The sequence below is a fragment of the Podarcis bocagei genome (assembly GCF_964188305.1).
Source record: "Podarcis bocagei genome assembly, chromosome: 3".
In the NCBI taxonomy this organism is placed as follows: Eukaryota; Metazoa; Chordata; class Lepidosauria; order Squamata; family Lacertidae; genus Podarcis; species Podarcis bocagei.
The window spans coordinates 68,992,191-69,005,866 of NC_138127.1; the positions used below are offsets into that span (position 1 = coordinate 68,992,191).

The window sequence follows — 13,676 nt, forward strand, 5'->3', positions numbered from 1 at the left end:
CTGCTGCCAGGCATCGGCTCCCGCAGCAGGATCATGGTGTGGGGCTGGGCAGCCGAGTGCGATGGGGGCGGCATGGGAGGCAGGCGGGGGTCTTGTCTGGGCAGGGACAGGCGAAGTGAGCTGGGCCATCTGCGTTGCCGCAGCAGCGTGACTGGGAGGGGATCGGACAGGGGAAGGAAACGCGGTTCGTGTGAAGGAGTGCAGAGGTGGTGGGGGCAGTGGGAGGAGGCAGGCTCCGTGCAAGGTGGTGGAGAAGCAGGGGAAGGAGGGAGGGGCACTGGGGGCAGCAGTTGCAGCGTGTAGCCTCAAGCGCGGGGATCTTTCGAGGTAGAGTGGATGGGGGGGAGCAGTGGTAGAGTCACGTTTATTATGCACAGAGCTTGGGATGCAAGCACACACCACACAGCTGAGGAGGTGGTATGTCGCGGAGCCAGCAGAGAGAGCTCTGACTGCGGGAAAGCATCCGGAGCCTTCCCGCCTCCAAGGGGCACTGGAGGCACGCAGGTACCAAGCCCCCACTCCGCCTCGCTTACCTCCCCGCTCTCCCCTCCCCGGACTCTTCTCTGCCTGGTGCTCTCCACTGCTTGGCGCTGTGGCTCGCCACGCCACTATGTCCAATGGTAAAGACGTCCCTGTACAAGTGTCACTTATTTATTGATGTGCTAAATCTATTCGTCTGATTGACTTATATGGCATGAAAAAACTGCACATTTGTGACATGCTTAGTCAACAGATATGAATATGAAAATGATCACTTTCTATGGAACAATAGCTATTTGAGCACTTGCCTAGACAGAGATAACAACACTGTGAAAATTATTGAAGAATAAGAGAGCAAACACACCTGCGTAACTCCAACTCTCACTTCTCGATTGACAGATCCTCCTACTTTTAACATCTCGCCACCGCTCTTTAAGAATCCAGATCCTCCTCTTAGAAAACCAGTGGCCATGAGTTCCAAAACCTCTTCCAGTGTAGCCCGCTTCACATTCTGGCGCATCACTTCAAGAAAAAAAATTAGTAATTTAATTTAATAGAATACTTTTAAATAATTGTTTGGACTCATATTACATCTGTGATTTTGACAAGTAGCCTGTCTTGTTACAGAAACAAAGGCAACAAAAACTTAGTAGAGTTTTCAATCATTAAATATATGTAAAAGCCTTCAGACGATTACAAATGATTACATAACTCATTCACAAAGGGTTTCTATCTCAATGCTTTCCTTGTGTAGATTAACTGCTTTAACTTTGGCTAGCTGTAAAAATAGAGAAAACAACAATCCCCACAATACAGTTCTATAGTAGAATAACAGAATTGTAGAGTTGGAAGGGATCCTGAGGATCATCTAGTCCAACTCCCTGCAATTCAGGAATCTCAACTTACAGTCCACCATCCAATTTGAAACCATACCAGACCCTGCCTAGATTTGCAAATAGTACACAAATATATCCAGCTTATTGCTGTGAAATTATAGAATAATAATTGCATAGACAATTCAGTTTTAATACCTGCTGCTTGCTTTGGTATCAGTGCTGTAGCCATAACTGTTCCCAAAAGTTTTGATACTGCAACTCGTACACCATAATTTGAGTTTTCCAGAGCCTTAAAACAAAGTGTTGCTACATTTTCCAGTTCTGTTGTCCACATAAATACAGCCTCATTTTGTAGTTCCAGTAGGCACTGGGGGCGGGAGGAAGAACATGCCAATAATTGTTTAATATTTCTAAAATGCTTACCCATCCACTCTGGGAATAGAGCCAGAACGATCATCACTGTCATTTATCCCACTTATGAGATATGATTGGCATAATGACTTTTTAAAATCCGGAAAAGTTACACTGAAATCTATCTTTACATTGGTGCTCACACAAAAACATTATTATGAGATACGGGATTGGAGAGTAATACTGAATCACAGGATACAAGCATCCAATTCCTGTCTACAAACACTTCAGTAGCATTTAATTTTCAGATGTTTTGCGGGGGAGGGGGGAGGGGGCTGCCTCCTACCTCTCAGTTTAAAATCTGCCCCTGCCAAAAAATCTCTGCTCCAGAAAAAATAGAGAATCAGACCACTTCTCTCTCTCCCTGCGTAAAATGTCGGTTTCAGTGCTTTGAAGGGAGAAGAAAGCTACATTGTCACATTCTTTCCTCAGTAAGAGGAAAAAGTCCTTCCTGCTACAATTTAGAATCCCATTACAAAGATTAATGCCAAGTATTAAAAAAAATTCAGATGGGAACTGCTCTGTGGCAGTCCAAATGCTTTCAGAAGGTGATCTGGATAAGCTAGCCACCAAACCCACATCCCAACTACACTGTGTGACATATGAAATAATGTCAAAATACAGCACACCAAGGAAAGACCAACAGAAAATTTAGTGAACAAACAAACCCTGCGTGTTTATAAATTGCAAAATAATACAAACCTACCTTTGCTACTGCACATCGCACAGCCATAGCTCTGTCTGTCAGGAGAGATCTTGCATTCTTATAAATATCACGGTGGCAAGAAGCTGCAGCACCACCCAGCCCACTTAGGACTTTCTGCAAACTCATTAATATTTCACTCCGGCCCTGTGACTACAAATTGCATTGGGATTTGAAAGGGAGAAAGAGAGAATGAAGCGGAAATAAGAAACAACTTGTTCTGTGTCTTCATAATGTAACTACGAGAATTATCTAAAAAGTGAAGGGCAAAGGGAGATGGCTCATAATTCATATATGAAAGAGAGAGATACCACACAACTGGTGTCATGAAACATTTCTGAGGTATTTTTAAGGTAATTTGGCAAAAAAATGACACCACCGACAATGGGTTGCCATACGTTGAGGTTTTCCCAGACATTTTTGTTAATTTCCGCCCAGACACTGCTTCAAGCTGCAGTATTCCAGGTATGTCCTGAAAATTACAGACGTATGGCCATCCTAATTAAACAAAGAGTATATAAATAAAAGACAGCAGAATAGCCTTAAATAAAATTTCCTAAGCCTCAATTGATGGTTTTAGTCTGTTACAAAATAGACTAACAAACTAAATATGGAAAAGAGTGAAAAATATGATTTTGTGTTTTTTTACAACACCACTTTCACTTACCTCAGCACTTTTCAGAGACTTTAAGAGATTGTTAACTGTTTCTGGAAAAGAACTACCCAGCATTCTCCCCATTTTTTCATAAAATGCTCCAACACATGCCACTGCAGTGCTACAAAAAGGCAAAATCATCATTTGTATTTTTTCACTAGGTAACATGCTAGTAAATAGAAGCATCAAATCAAAACTTAAACATCTTCAGGCAAGCGGGCAGTTTTATGTGGTATGTATACTTTATAAGGAAATCAGAGACTACAAACTTATATTTTGGCCACAGATATAGTTTTAGAAATGAGAAGGTAAAAATTCACACGGATTAACAATTAAGTGACAGGTAAAACGAATGCCAAGTTTCATTAAGTTTTTCCACTCTCATGCTCATTAGGATTTTTCTCACCCAAAGAATGACTCACATTTCTCACATATTTCAAAATAAATATAGCATGTTCACCAACTGTAATTTGGAAAATTTTACGAGTTTTTTATGAGGATAGAATGCAGTCTTCTCAGACTTTGCATGTCTGATGCTAACAAAATAGTCTTGAAAGCATGGAATCTAATTCCAAATAGTGTGATAACCTATAGTTCCTAAAAGATGCTCCTGAGAATTCCCTAAGTGATTTTCACAATGACTGGTAAAATTATGTCAAGCAATTGGTAGGCTTAGTTTACTTCAAACTGCTTGGCAGTAATCACTTAGAAAAACTAAGATCTCAATCCAGTCTGGATTGCTGCATGTGAAGGAATATAACTGTTCTCAATTAAGCTCTATTTTTGCTGTCCTCCTGCACAAAAGCCAAGTCAAGAACAACTTCCAGCTAGAAAACCTTTGCAATTCTTCTGTATACACAGGTATGTTTAGACTTAGAAATACAGTGGTACCCCGCAAGACGAATTCCTCGCAAGACGGAAAACCCGCAAGACGAAAGGGTTTTCTGTTTTGGAGGCGCTTCGCAAGACGAATTTCCCTATGGGCTTGCATCGCAAGACGAAAGCCCATAGGGAAATGCTGGCGGTCAGGAGCAAAGACTTTTGCCCACAGCCGGCCTTCAGAAGAGGACCTCTTCTGAAGGCCGGCGGGGGGCAAAAGTCTTTGCTCCCCCCCCCCCGCCTGCCTCCCCCCCGCCTGCCCCGGGCGATCTTAAAATGCTGGCGGGCGGGAGCGAAGCGTTCGCTGCCGACCCCCAGCATTTTAAAATCTCCCCGTGTCCTGGGAAGATTTTAAAATGCTGGGGGTCGGGAGCGAAGCGCTGCAGACCCCCAGCATTTTAAAATCTCCCCGTGTCCTGGGAAGATTTTAAAATGCTGGGGGTCGGGAGCGAAGCGCTGCAGACCCCCAGCATTTTAAAATCTCCCCGTGTCCTGGGAAGATTTTAAAATGCTGGGGGTCGGGAGCGAAGCGCTGCCGACCCCCAGCATTTTAAAACCTCCCCGGGACACGGGGAGATTTTAAAATGCTGGGGGTCGGCAGCGCTTCGCTCCCGACCCCCAGCATTTTAAAACGCTGTTCCGAAGTGGGGAGTGGGGGCGGGGACACCTGCCCCCGCCGCCCCACTTCGGAAAGCTGTTCCGAAGTGGGGCGGGGGGGCGGGGACACCTGCCCCCGCCGCCCCACTTCGGAAAGCTGTTCCGAAGTGGGGAGGGGGGCGGGAACACCTGGCCCCGCCGCCCCACTTCGGAAAGCTGTTCCGAAGTGGGGCGGGGGGCGGGGACACCTGGCCCCGCCGCCCCACTTCGGAAAGCTGTTCCGAAGTGGGGCGGGGGGCGGGGACACCTGGCCCCGCCGCCCCACTTCGGAAAGCTGTTCCGAAGTGGGGAGGGGGGGCGCGGACACCTGGCCCCGCCGCCCCACTTCGGAAAGCTCTTCCGAAGTGGGGAGGGGGGCGGGAACACCTGGCCCCGCCGCCCCACTTCGGAAAGCTGTTCCGAAGTGGGGCGGGGGGGCGGGGACACCTGGCCCCGCCGCCCCACTTCGGAAAGCTCTTCCGAAGTGGGGGGGGCGGGGACACCTGGCCCCGCCGCCCCACTTCGGAAAGCTGTTCCGAAGTGGGGCGGGGGGGCGGGGACACCTGGCCCCGCCGCCCCACTTCGGAAAGCTCTTCCGAAGTGGGGAGGGGGGGCGGGAACACCTGGCCCGCCGCCCCACTTCGGAAAGCTGTTCCGAAGTGGGGCGGGGGGGCGGGGACACCTGGCCCCGCCGCCCCACCTCGGAAAGCTCTTCCGAAGTGGGGAGGGGGGGCGGGAACACCTGGCCCCGCCGTCCCACTTCGGAAAGCTCTTCCGAAGTGGGGAGGGGGGGCGGGAACACCTGGCCCCGCCGCCCCACTTCGGAAAGCTGTTCCGAAGTGGGGCGGGGGGGCGGGGACACCTGCCCCCGCCGCCCCACTTCGGAAAGCTCTTCCGAAGTGGGGAGGGGGGGCGGGAACACCTGGCCCCGCCGCCCCACTTCGGAAAGCTCTTCCGAAGTGGGGAGGGGGGCGGGAACACCTGGCCCCGCCGCCCCACTTCGGAAAGCTGTTCTGAAGTGGGGCGGGGGGGCGGGGACACCTGGCCCCGCCGCCCCACTTCGGAAAGCTCTTCCGAAGTGGGGAGGGGGGGCGGGGACACCTGGCCCCGCCGCCCCACTTCGGAAAGCTCTTCCGAAGTGGGGAGGGGGGCGGGAACACCTGGCCCCGCCGCCCCACTTCGGAAAGCTCTTCCGAAGTGGGGCGGGGGGCGGGAACACCTTCTGAAGGCGGGCAGGGGGTGAAAGTCTTTGTCCCCCCTGCCTGCCTTCCCAGGGGCTTTTAAATCGCCCCGGACAGCGGAGAAGTCCTCCGCTGTCCGGAGCGATTTTAAAATGCCGCCCGCCAGCATTTTAAGATAGCCCCGCATAGCGGAGAAGTCCTCCGCTGTCCCAGCGTTTTTTAAAATGCTGGGGGTGGGAAGAAAAGCCCTTGTCCCCCCCCCCCAGCCTTCAGAAGAGGTCCGGGGACAGACTGTCCCCGGACCTGGTCTGAAGGCGGTTTCCCTAGGAACGCATTAATTGATTTTCAATGCATTCCTATGGGAAACCGTGCATCGCAAGACGAAAAAACCGCAAGACGAAGAGAATTGCGGAACGAATTAATTTCGTCTTGCGAGGCACCACTGTACAATAAGCAGGCTTCTTCACATGGAAGAAAGCCTCTCCATCAGAGGCTGCACATAATAGATCCAGAATGCAGCAGCGCTCATCTGCATTGCAATCCTATGCACATTTGCCTGCCTGTAAACCCCCAATAGGACTTACTTCTTAGTAAACATGCAAAACAATACATCATCAAGTCCTGCATGTTTCCAGCACAGTGATGTGACAAAACTAAACAGAGCTCTTTTAGAAGTGGGCAATATATTCAGAGATTTACAGGCCCAGTGAATTTATTTATTTCCAAGTAGACATTTAAAGAATTGTTTCATCTTCCCTCCTCCTGCAATAATACAGTGGTACCTCCAGTTATGAACTGAATGCGTTCCAGAGGTCCATTCTTAACACGAAATTGTTCTTAACATGAGGCGTGCTTTTGCTAATGGAGCCTCCCACTGCGCAACTTCCGCTCACATCCTGGGGCAAAGGTCACAACTAGGGGCATCTACTTCCAGGTTAGTGGAGCGCGTTACTTGAAGCATTTGTAAGGGGGACAGTACGTAACCAGAGGTTCCACTGTAGTGTGGATGCTTAAAGACTAATGCTAATCCAACAACCCCTTTTTCCACTGATATCCTGCAGCATCTACATAATCCCGCTTTAAATATTACTGCCCATCATCTAGGATGCTGAACTAAACGGTCTGATCGAGCAGGATCTTATGTTCTCAGTTACCCTCCCACCCTCAGCTGCATCATTCTTGTCACAACCAATATTGTGACAAAAAACAGTAGGAAATTGATTCCATTGTTACTTCAAGGCATCATTCATTTCTAAACAGGTATATTCCCCTGAGGGTTCTGTAAGCATGAATCACAAAAATCATACAAATCTGCTCAGCTACTTCTTCAGTGCTCTTAGAAATTAACAAGTTAACCGTCACTTGTAACAACATTCTTGTCCTGTATGTGATCTGTTACTTACAGTTTGGTTGGTAAGTAGGCTGATGTATCATCTTTACTTTTGATAATTTCATTACACTTATCAAGTGTCTGAAATACAGTAAAAGTATCTCCAATGCTATACAGAGCGGCAAGGTTTTTAGCAAGCAATTTCCGGGTGGGTGGCCCAGGAGAGCTGCTGATAAGACCAGTTAGCTGTTCAACAAGCTTTTTTTGTTTTTCTTTTACATCCGTCTGTTAACAAAACAAAATAAAATTTTATTTGCTCTGATTTTCATAATTCAACATTCAAATGCTTAATTCTTTCAGATGATTGCTATTCAAGTATTTTTATTTCTGGGATGTTTTTGCTAGTAGAGCTACAACCACCCGTCATGAGTCATTTTATTTTTCAGTAAGATGTCCTGACATTCATGATATTTGGCGGTTTATTTAATGAAGCTAGTACTGGCCTAATCCACTGGCCCATTTGCCTAAATGCTTCTGGCATTTCTCTGAAACTACTGATACAAATTCACTTAAAACAAACTTGGAAAGGGAATTACAGCTCAGGACATAACATTCATCTCAAATTATGGGCAAATCAGATCTTTTAAAAATATGAATTAGTGAACTACATAATAATGTCATGGAGTTAGACTGCAATCCTTTACACTGATCTGGGAGCAAGCCCCATGAAACTCAATGAAAAAGGACTATATAAAAACCAAAGACTGGTGGGAGGGGACATGGCATACCTTGTTAGCAGCTACTAGCACTTTGTCAAGAAACCGCAGCCATTCAAAGATAAAAACTGGTCGCTTTGCTTCTGTGATTTGAGCCAAAGCCTCTTCATTTAATAACAAACTGTGAGCAAGCTCCATGGCTGGCTAAAATCTGCTTTTGTTACAGGTGTACTTATTTCCTATTAGAAAACATAACATAGAACAATTATTATTATTATTATTTTCTTATTCCTAATAGCAGTTTACAAATAGCTCATTTACTTAATATTTGATTATATCCCAGATTGTCAAACACTTACATGAAGAATCTGCACTGATGTATTATTTCCTTAGTACCAGCAATGCACATTGCACTTTACAAACAACAAATTTGGCATGTCCTTCACCAAGGGACTTACAACAGAGGAAGTTGAGGGAAATTGTGACAGGGATAAAAAGGAAGAGAATGTGCTGCTATTTAATTACACATTATTCAGCTTAGTTACCATAGGGTACTGGGACTAGATGTTGTTCCAATGGGCTGCCAGAGAATATGCATTTTGAGGAGGAAATACAGAAGGTGGTCAGATGGAGGCATTCTGGAAGGCAGTTCAAGGCACTGAGAGCAGCAAGGGAGAAAAGATGCACAGGGTCAGAGTGAATAATTTTGGCAGCAGAATGCTGCATGGATGAATGCAAGACAACAGAAGAGCCATGAAAAGAATGCAGTAGTCAACATAAGAGATGACCAAGGCATGGACCAGAATTTTTGGTCATATTTTTGTAACATTGTAAAAGAAGAAATGATTTGGCAATGAAAATGGAGGGCAAAGGATAGAGAAAACCAAAACTGCTTGGCAGGGGGTTGGACTCGATGGCCCTTGTGGTCTCTTCCAACTCTATGATTCTATGATTCTAAGGCTTCAAGCCTGATCAGTAGAGCAAGGTGACGTTATTAACGATTAAGAATGAAGGAGGAAGGAGATGGCTTGGGAGGAACCAAGTTCGATTTTGAGTCCTACTGAGTTTGAAATAACAATGCAATACCTAGACAGAAATATCAAAGACACACTTAGAAATGCACTAGAACAGGCATAGGAAACCTCAGCCCTCCAGATGTTTTGGGACTACAATTCCCATCATCCCTGACCACTGGGCCTGTTAGCTAGGGATCATGGGAGTTGCAGGCCAAAAACATCTTGAGGGCCGAGGTTGCCTATGCCTGCACTAGAATGAAGAAAGTTCTTCTTAGGTAGAGGTGGGTGACATCAGTGCATAGTACTGAAAGCCATGATATGTGATAATGTTACTCAGGGACACTGTATAGGGACAGAATAGCAGATGGCCAAATACAAGCACAGACATCTGAGAAACCACAATGAAGAAAGAAAACAAAGAGGGCTTCCCCCTCCAGAAACACCAAAATATCAACTAGACAGAAAGAGAGCCATCTGAAAACAAAATCAAGGAGATCTAGGACATAAAGCAAAGTGAAACAAGTAGGGGAAAGTGATCTACTGTACCTAGATATCAAAGAGGAAGAGAACTGAGCAGAGACTTTTGGATTTGGTGATGAGGAGGCAAAAGCAGTGACATGCAGCTGGCAGACTAGATGGGGGCCAGCAACAGAGTTGGAAAAAAAAGATTAGCTCATGAAAGCAAGCAGGGGTTTGATGAAAAGGGGAGGGGGAGGGAATTGTACAGTAGTCAGACCTAGAAAAGGGATCAAGAGTTGGTTTGTTTTAATAAGGAAAACAGTGGTGCATTTGAATGTTGAAGAGAGGAAGAAAAAGATAGGATAACATAAAGAGTGATAATGACAGCAGAGATGGCAATTAGGAGGGCACAGGATCAACAGTAAACATGGGTTAACTAAAGATAATAGGGTAGTCAACTCATCAAGTGCAATGGAGGAAAAAATGTCAGAGAGAGAGAGTGCATTGCCAGGCTAGTAATAATGATTATGGAACCTCTTTTTGGCAGTCCTGTATTCATTTACCTTGGAATTAAGTCCTATTGAACTCGATGGGATTTACTTCTCAGTAGACATAGAACTGTACTGTAATTTGGAATTTCTGTCATTCAGAAGGGCCAGAGGTATTATCTCAAGGCTGTGGAAAGCACATTTACTGCCTGATTCACTTGCTCTGAGGTGATATGCCAGGGAAGTCACACACAGATAGGAATATTAAGAATATGTTTTAAGAGTGCCAATTCTTGTAGGAGCTGCCACTTTATGAGATTCCTCTACAATCCTGTCCTCTGCTACTGCTATAAGTAAAATTTTATTCAGACAAAAGTGAAACCTGAATTTGTGATCTCAGATTCCCCTGCTGAATTTATTTAAAATATTCTCCACAGAAACTTCCAAGTCAAACAACAACCATAATAAAATCAAATATCAATTTACATACAGTATACAAAAGGATAGGAACAAAATAAAACTTGGAAGTAAAAGAGAGGGGCAGGGAGAAAAACAGCAAGGCAATGAAGGCGGAATTAAACCATCAAGCATCAAAATTGTAGGAAGGAAATTGCCTGTCGCCGGGTGCCTGAAAGCTAGGAGGAGTAAGTACCAGTTAAATGTCTCCCGGGAGAGGATTCCACTGCCAGGAGTACTGCAGCTGAAAAGGCTCTATTGCTCATCGCTTCCCACCTCAATAAGGACAGGGTGAGAGATGAATGGGACATAATAATAAACTGAGAACTGCACCATTGGAATCAGCGACAGAGAGCCCAGAATATCTGCAGCTGCCTGCTGCGTGCAAGAGCGAGCAGCAACCCCATGCTTGCTGCTGCATAAATGGTGTGAAACTGCTGTAGCTGCTGGGGATGCCCCCAAGCGCTTTAAAGCCCCGCTCAGTTTCGGAGGGAGCTCCATCAGCTCGTGTGCTTCGCTTTGCATGCAGAAGGTGCGACTTTCCAACCCCCCCCCCAGTAGTAAGAGATCCCCGAGGGGCCATTGCCAGTCAGAGGAAACGGCAGTTTCGGATATCCAGCCCCAAGGCCTGCCACCCTGGTGTCAAGGGCACAGGGGCGCCGACTTATAAAAAATATTGGGGGGGCCCATACCGGGGTCCTGCCGCTGGTTCGCTCGGGTAGCCGGGAGAACGCAGTTCGAGGTGGCGGTGTTGGGGAGAGACCCTCGCTCAGGGCGCCACTAGACTTGGCGGCCGGCGGCCTATCTGGGGGGTTTTGGAGCGTATTTCGGCGGAGCGATTGGGGAGGAGGGGGCTTGTTGCCGGATTCTTCAGCTGGGCCGGAGATCCGCTGCTGGGGGGTCCCTGGGCCGAGTTGTGAGCACGGCCTGCTGAAGGGAGATCCAGCCGATTGCGCAACGGGGACGGCCGGGGCTCTCCGGCTAGGGCGCGCGGCTGGCTGGCTGGCGAGGGAGCAGGTGGGGAGGAGGCGGGGGTCCTCACTCTCTTAGGAAACGCACCCATGCGCCCGATTGCCACGAAGTCCGAAGGGTGCGTGTGTGGAATTAAAAAGCAAAAACGAGATACGGGCAGGGCAGGCAAAGAGTTTTCTGCAAGAGGATGGAGGGCAGGTTGAAGAGAAAATCACTCAGGATGAGACAGTCAAATCAGCCATGATAAAATGGGCTCAGGATATTGGGTATAACATCATGTTTGAGGACTGGGAAAGGTTATGGACCACCGGAATGAAATTCACGGCATGTAATGCCTTGAAGGAAAATATTATGAAAATGATTTATAGGTGGTACATGACCCCAGTCAAGCTTGCAAAAATATATCACCTGTCTGATAATAAATGTTGGAAATGTAAGGAGGCTGAAGGGACATTCTTTCACCTCTGGTGGACTTGTCCAAAAGTGAAGGCCTTCTGGGAAATGATCTATAATGAGTTAAAAAAGGTATTTAAGTATACCTTTCCCAAGAAACCAGAGGCCTTCCTCTTGGGCATTGTTGGCCAGAAAGTGTTAAAGAAGGATAGAACTTTCTTTATGTATGCAACTACAGCAGCAAGAATACTTATCGCAAAATATTGGAAGACACAAGATTTGCCCACACTGGAAGAGTGGCAGACGCAATTGATGGACTACATGGAACTGGCTGAAATGACTGGCAGAATCCGAGATTTGGGAGAAGAAACAACGGAAGAGGACTGGAAAAAATTTAAGGACTATTTACAAAAACAATATAAGTTGTATGAATGTTAAAAATTTACACGATTCGGAAACTATAGCTTCAGCAATTAGATTTGGGAAACAGGAAATTATATTTTAAGTAAGAAAAGGTAAAAATCTAAGGTAATACTATGTTTAATTTAAGATATAAGTAACTGATGAAAAGTATGTTAAATTTAGAGGTATAGTATTTGAAAAGTACAAAATAAGGTACGAAACAAGGTAATAATTTGCTGATATCTTTATTATAAAGAATGCAGGGTAAGGGAGATGCGAGGAAGTCCAGTTAGTTATATAAAAAATGTGTTGAATGGTTGGTTTTCTTTTCTTCTTTTTCTTTTTTTCTTTTTCTTGTTCTTTTACTTTTTTCTTCAGTGTATGTTTCTAACTTTGTATTTGAAAACTTAATAAAATATTTATATATATAAAAAAGAGAGAAAATCCTTTTGCTTTTCTGGGGCGCAGGGAAGTCTCAGAGCCGGAGGTTGGGGAAGGGACCCCCTTTGCTCTGCCCTCTTCTCCCGTCTTAGATTCGCATGGGGGTCCCCGCCCGAGCTTGCCTGGCCACCGGGCCACACAAGGGCCGCGCTCTACGCGGCACACCTTGCTAGCCGCGCAGCTGTCCTCCGGGCACCCGCTGCGCTGCCAATGACAAGCGGGCAACGTCGCGGGCGGGGAAGGCGTCGCTTTCTTTCCCGATCCTGCATCCTCCCAGTCTTCCAGCCCTTTTTTGGGTTGGAAGCTCGTCTCGTTCGCCCTTCTCCTTTCTTCACCCTGCGCGCAATTTTCCTCCCTCGTCTCCCTCCTCATTTCTCCTTCCTGACTGACTGACTGACTGACGGGCTTGGGCTCGGGCTCGGGCTCAGGCTCGGGCTCCGGGTCGGGCTCAGGCTCAGGCTCGGGCTCGGGCAGCCACAGCGTCGGCGGTGTCGGCGATCGGCGGCGCGGGGGGATGGCCCTCCCGGGGGAGCCGGCGCTGCTCAATGGGGTTGCCAAGGAGACAGGCCGGCCGCCCCCTCCCCCGGCCCGGCGCCCCCCGCCGCGCCGGTGCCCGTTATCGAGCTGGTGCGCGCCGGGCGCCCTATAAAAGCCGCGGACGCGCCCACCGCCGCCCGAGATTATTGGGGGGGCTGAGCCCCCCCAAACGAATTTTTGAGGGGGCTCGGGCCCCCTCAAGCCCCATTGAGTCGGCGCCTATGCAAGGGCAGCCCCAGCGATAAGGAAACCCGCCGCCACTCAAAACTCCTGCCCGCCCCTCTCGAAAGCGCCTGCCTGCCCTAAAGGCCGAAGCACCCCGCCGCGAAAGCAGCGCACCACCTTAACTTGACCCCGCTGCCCACCCGTAGGAGCCGCCGTTGTTCGTTCCCTCCTCACTCCTCCTCACAGGGACCCAGTTAAAGTGCCCCCCCACGCCACCCAACCGCCACCCCTTAATATTGACCCAGCGGCTCTTCTCCCCCCCCCGCCCCCCGCAAGTAAGTCCTTCGTCTCCCAGACCCACCTCTTCCGACAGTTCGCGGTACCGCAGACCACTGCGACGTTTGACAGAAAGGGGCAAACACCTGACGTCGCCATGGCGCACCGCTCAGTAACCGAATCCCTCTCTCCCCACCAGCTGAGGAAGCGCCGGCTGCCGCGCAAGCGCATTCCATACCCGGAA

At 47.9% G+C, this 13,676-nt stretch overlaps 1 protein-coding gene across 1 annotated transcript in view; it reads right to left on the reverse strand.

The window, feature by feature from the left end:
- Positions 1-13,672, reverse strand: part of HEATR5B (HEAT repeat containing 5B) — a 50,457-nt gene extending 36,785 nt beyond the window's left edge. Inside the window, exons 1-7 of the mRNA XM_081188001.1 lie at positions 13,518-13,672; positions 7,900-8,066; positions 7,185-7,396; positions 3,098-3,206; positions 2,434-2,583; positions 1,512-1,683; positions 845-1,002 (exon numbers count right to left, since the gene is read on the reverse strand). Of these exons, the coding sequence (XP_081044127.1) occupies positions 845-1,002; positions 1,512-1,683; positions 2,434-2,583; positions 3,098-3,206; positions 7,185-7,396; positions 7,900-8,025 (927 nt within the window). The 5' untranslated portion in view covers positions 8,026-8,066; positions 13,518-13,672. The remainder of the gene's footprint in view (positions 1-844; positions 1,003-1,511; positions 1,684-2,433; positions 2,584-3,097; positions 3,207-7,184; positions 7,397-7,899; positions 8,067-13,517) is intronic.
- Between the last annotated feature and the right edge of the window lie 4 nt (positions 13,673-13,676).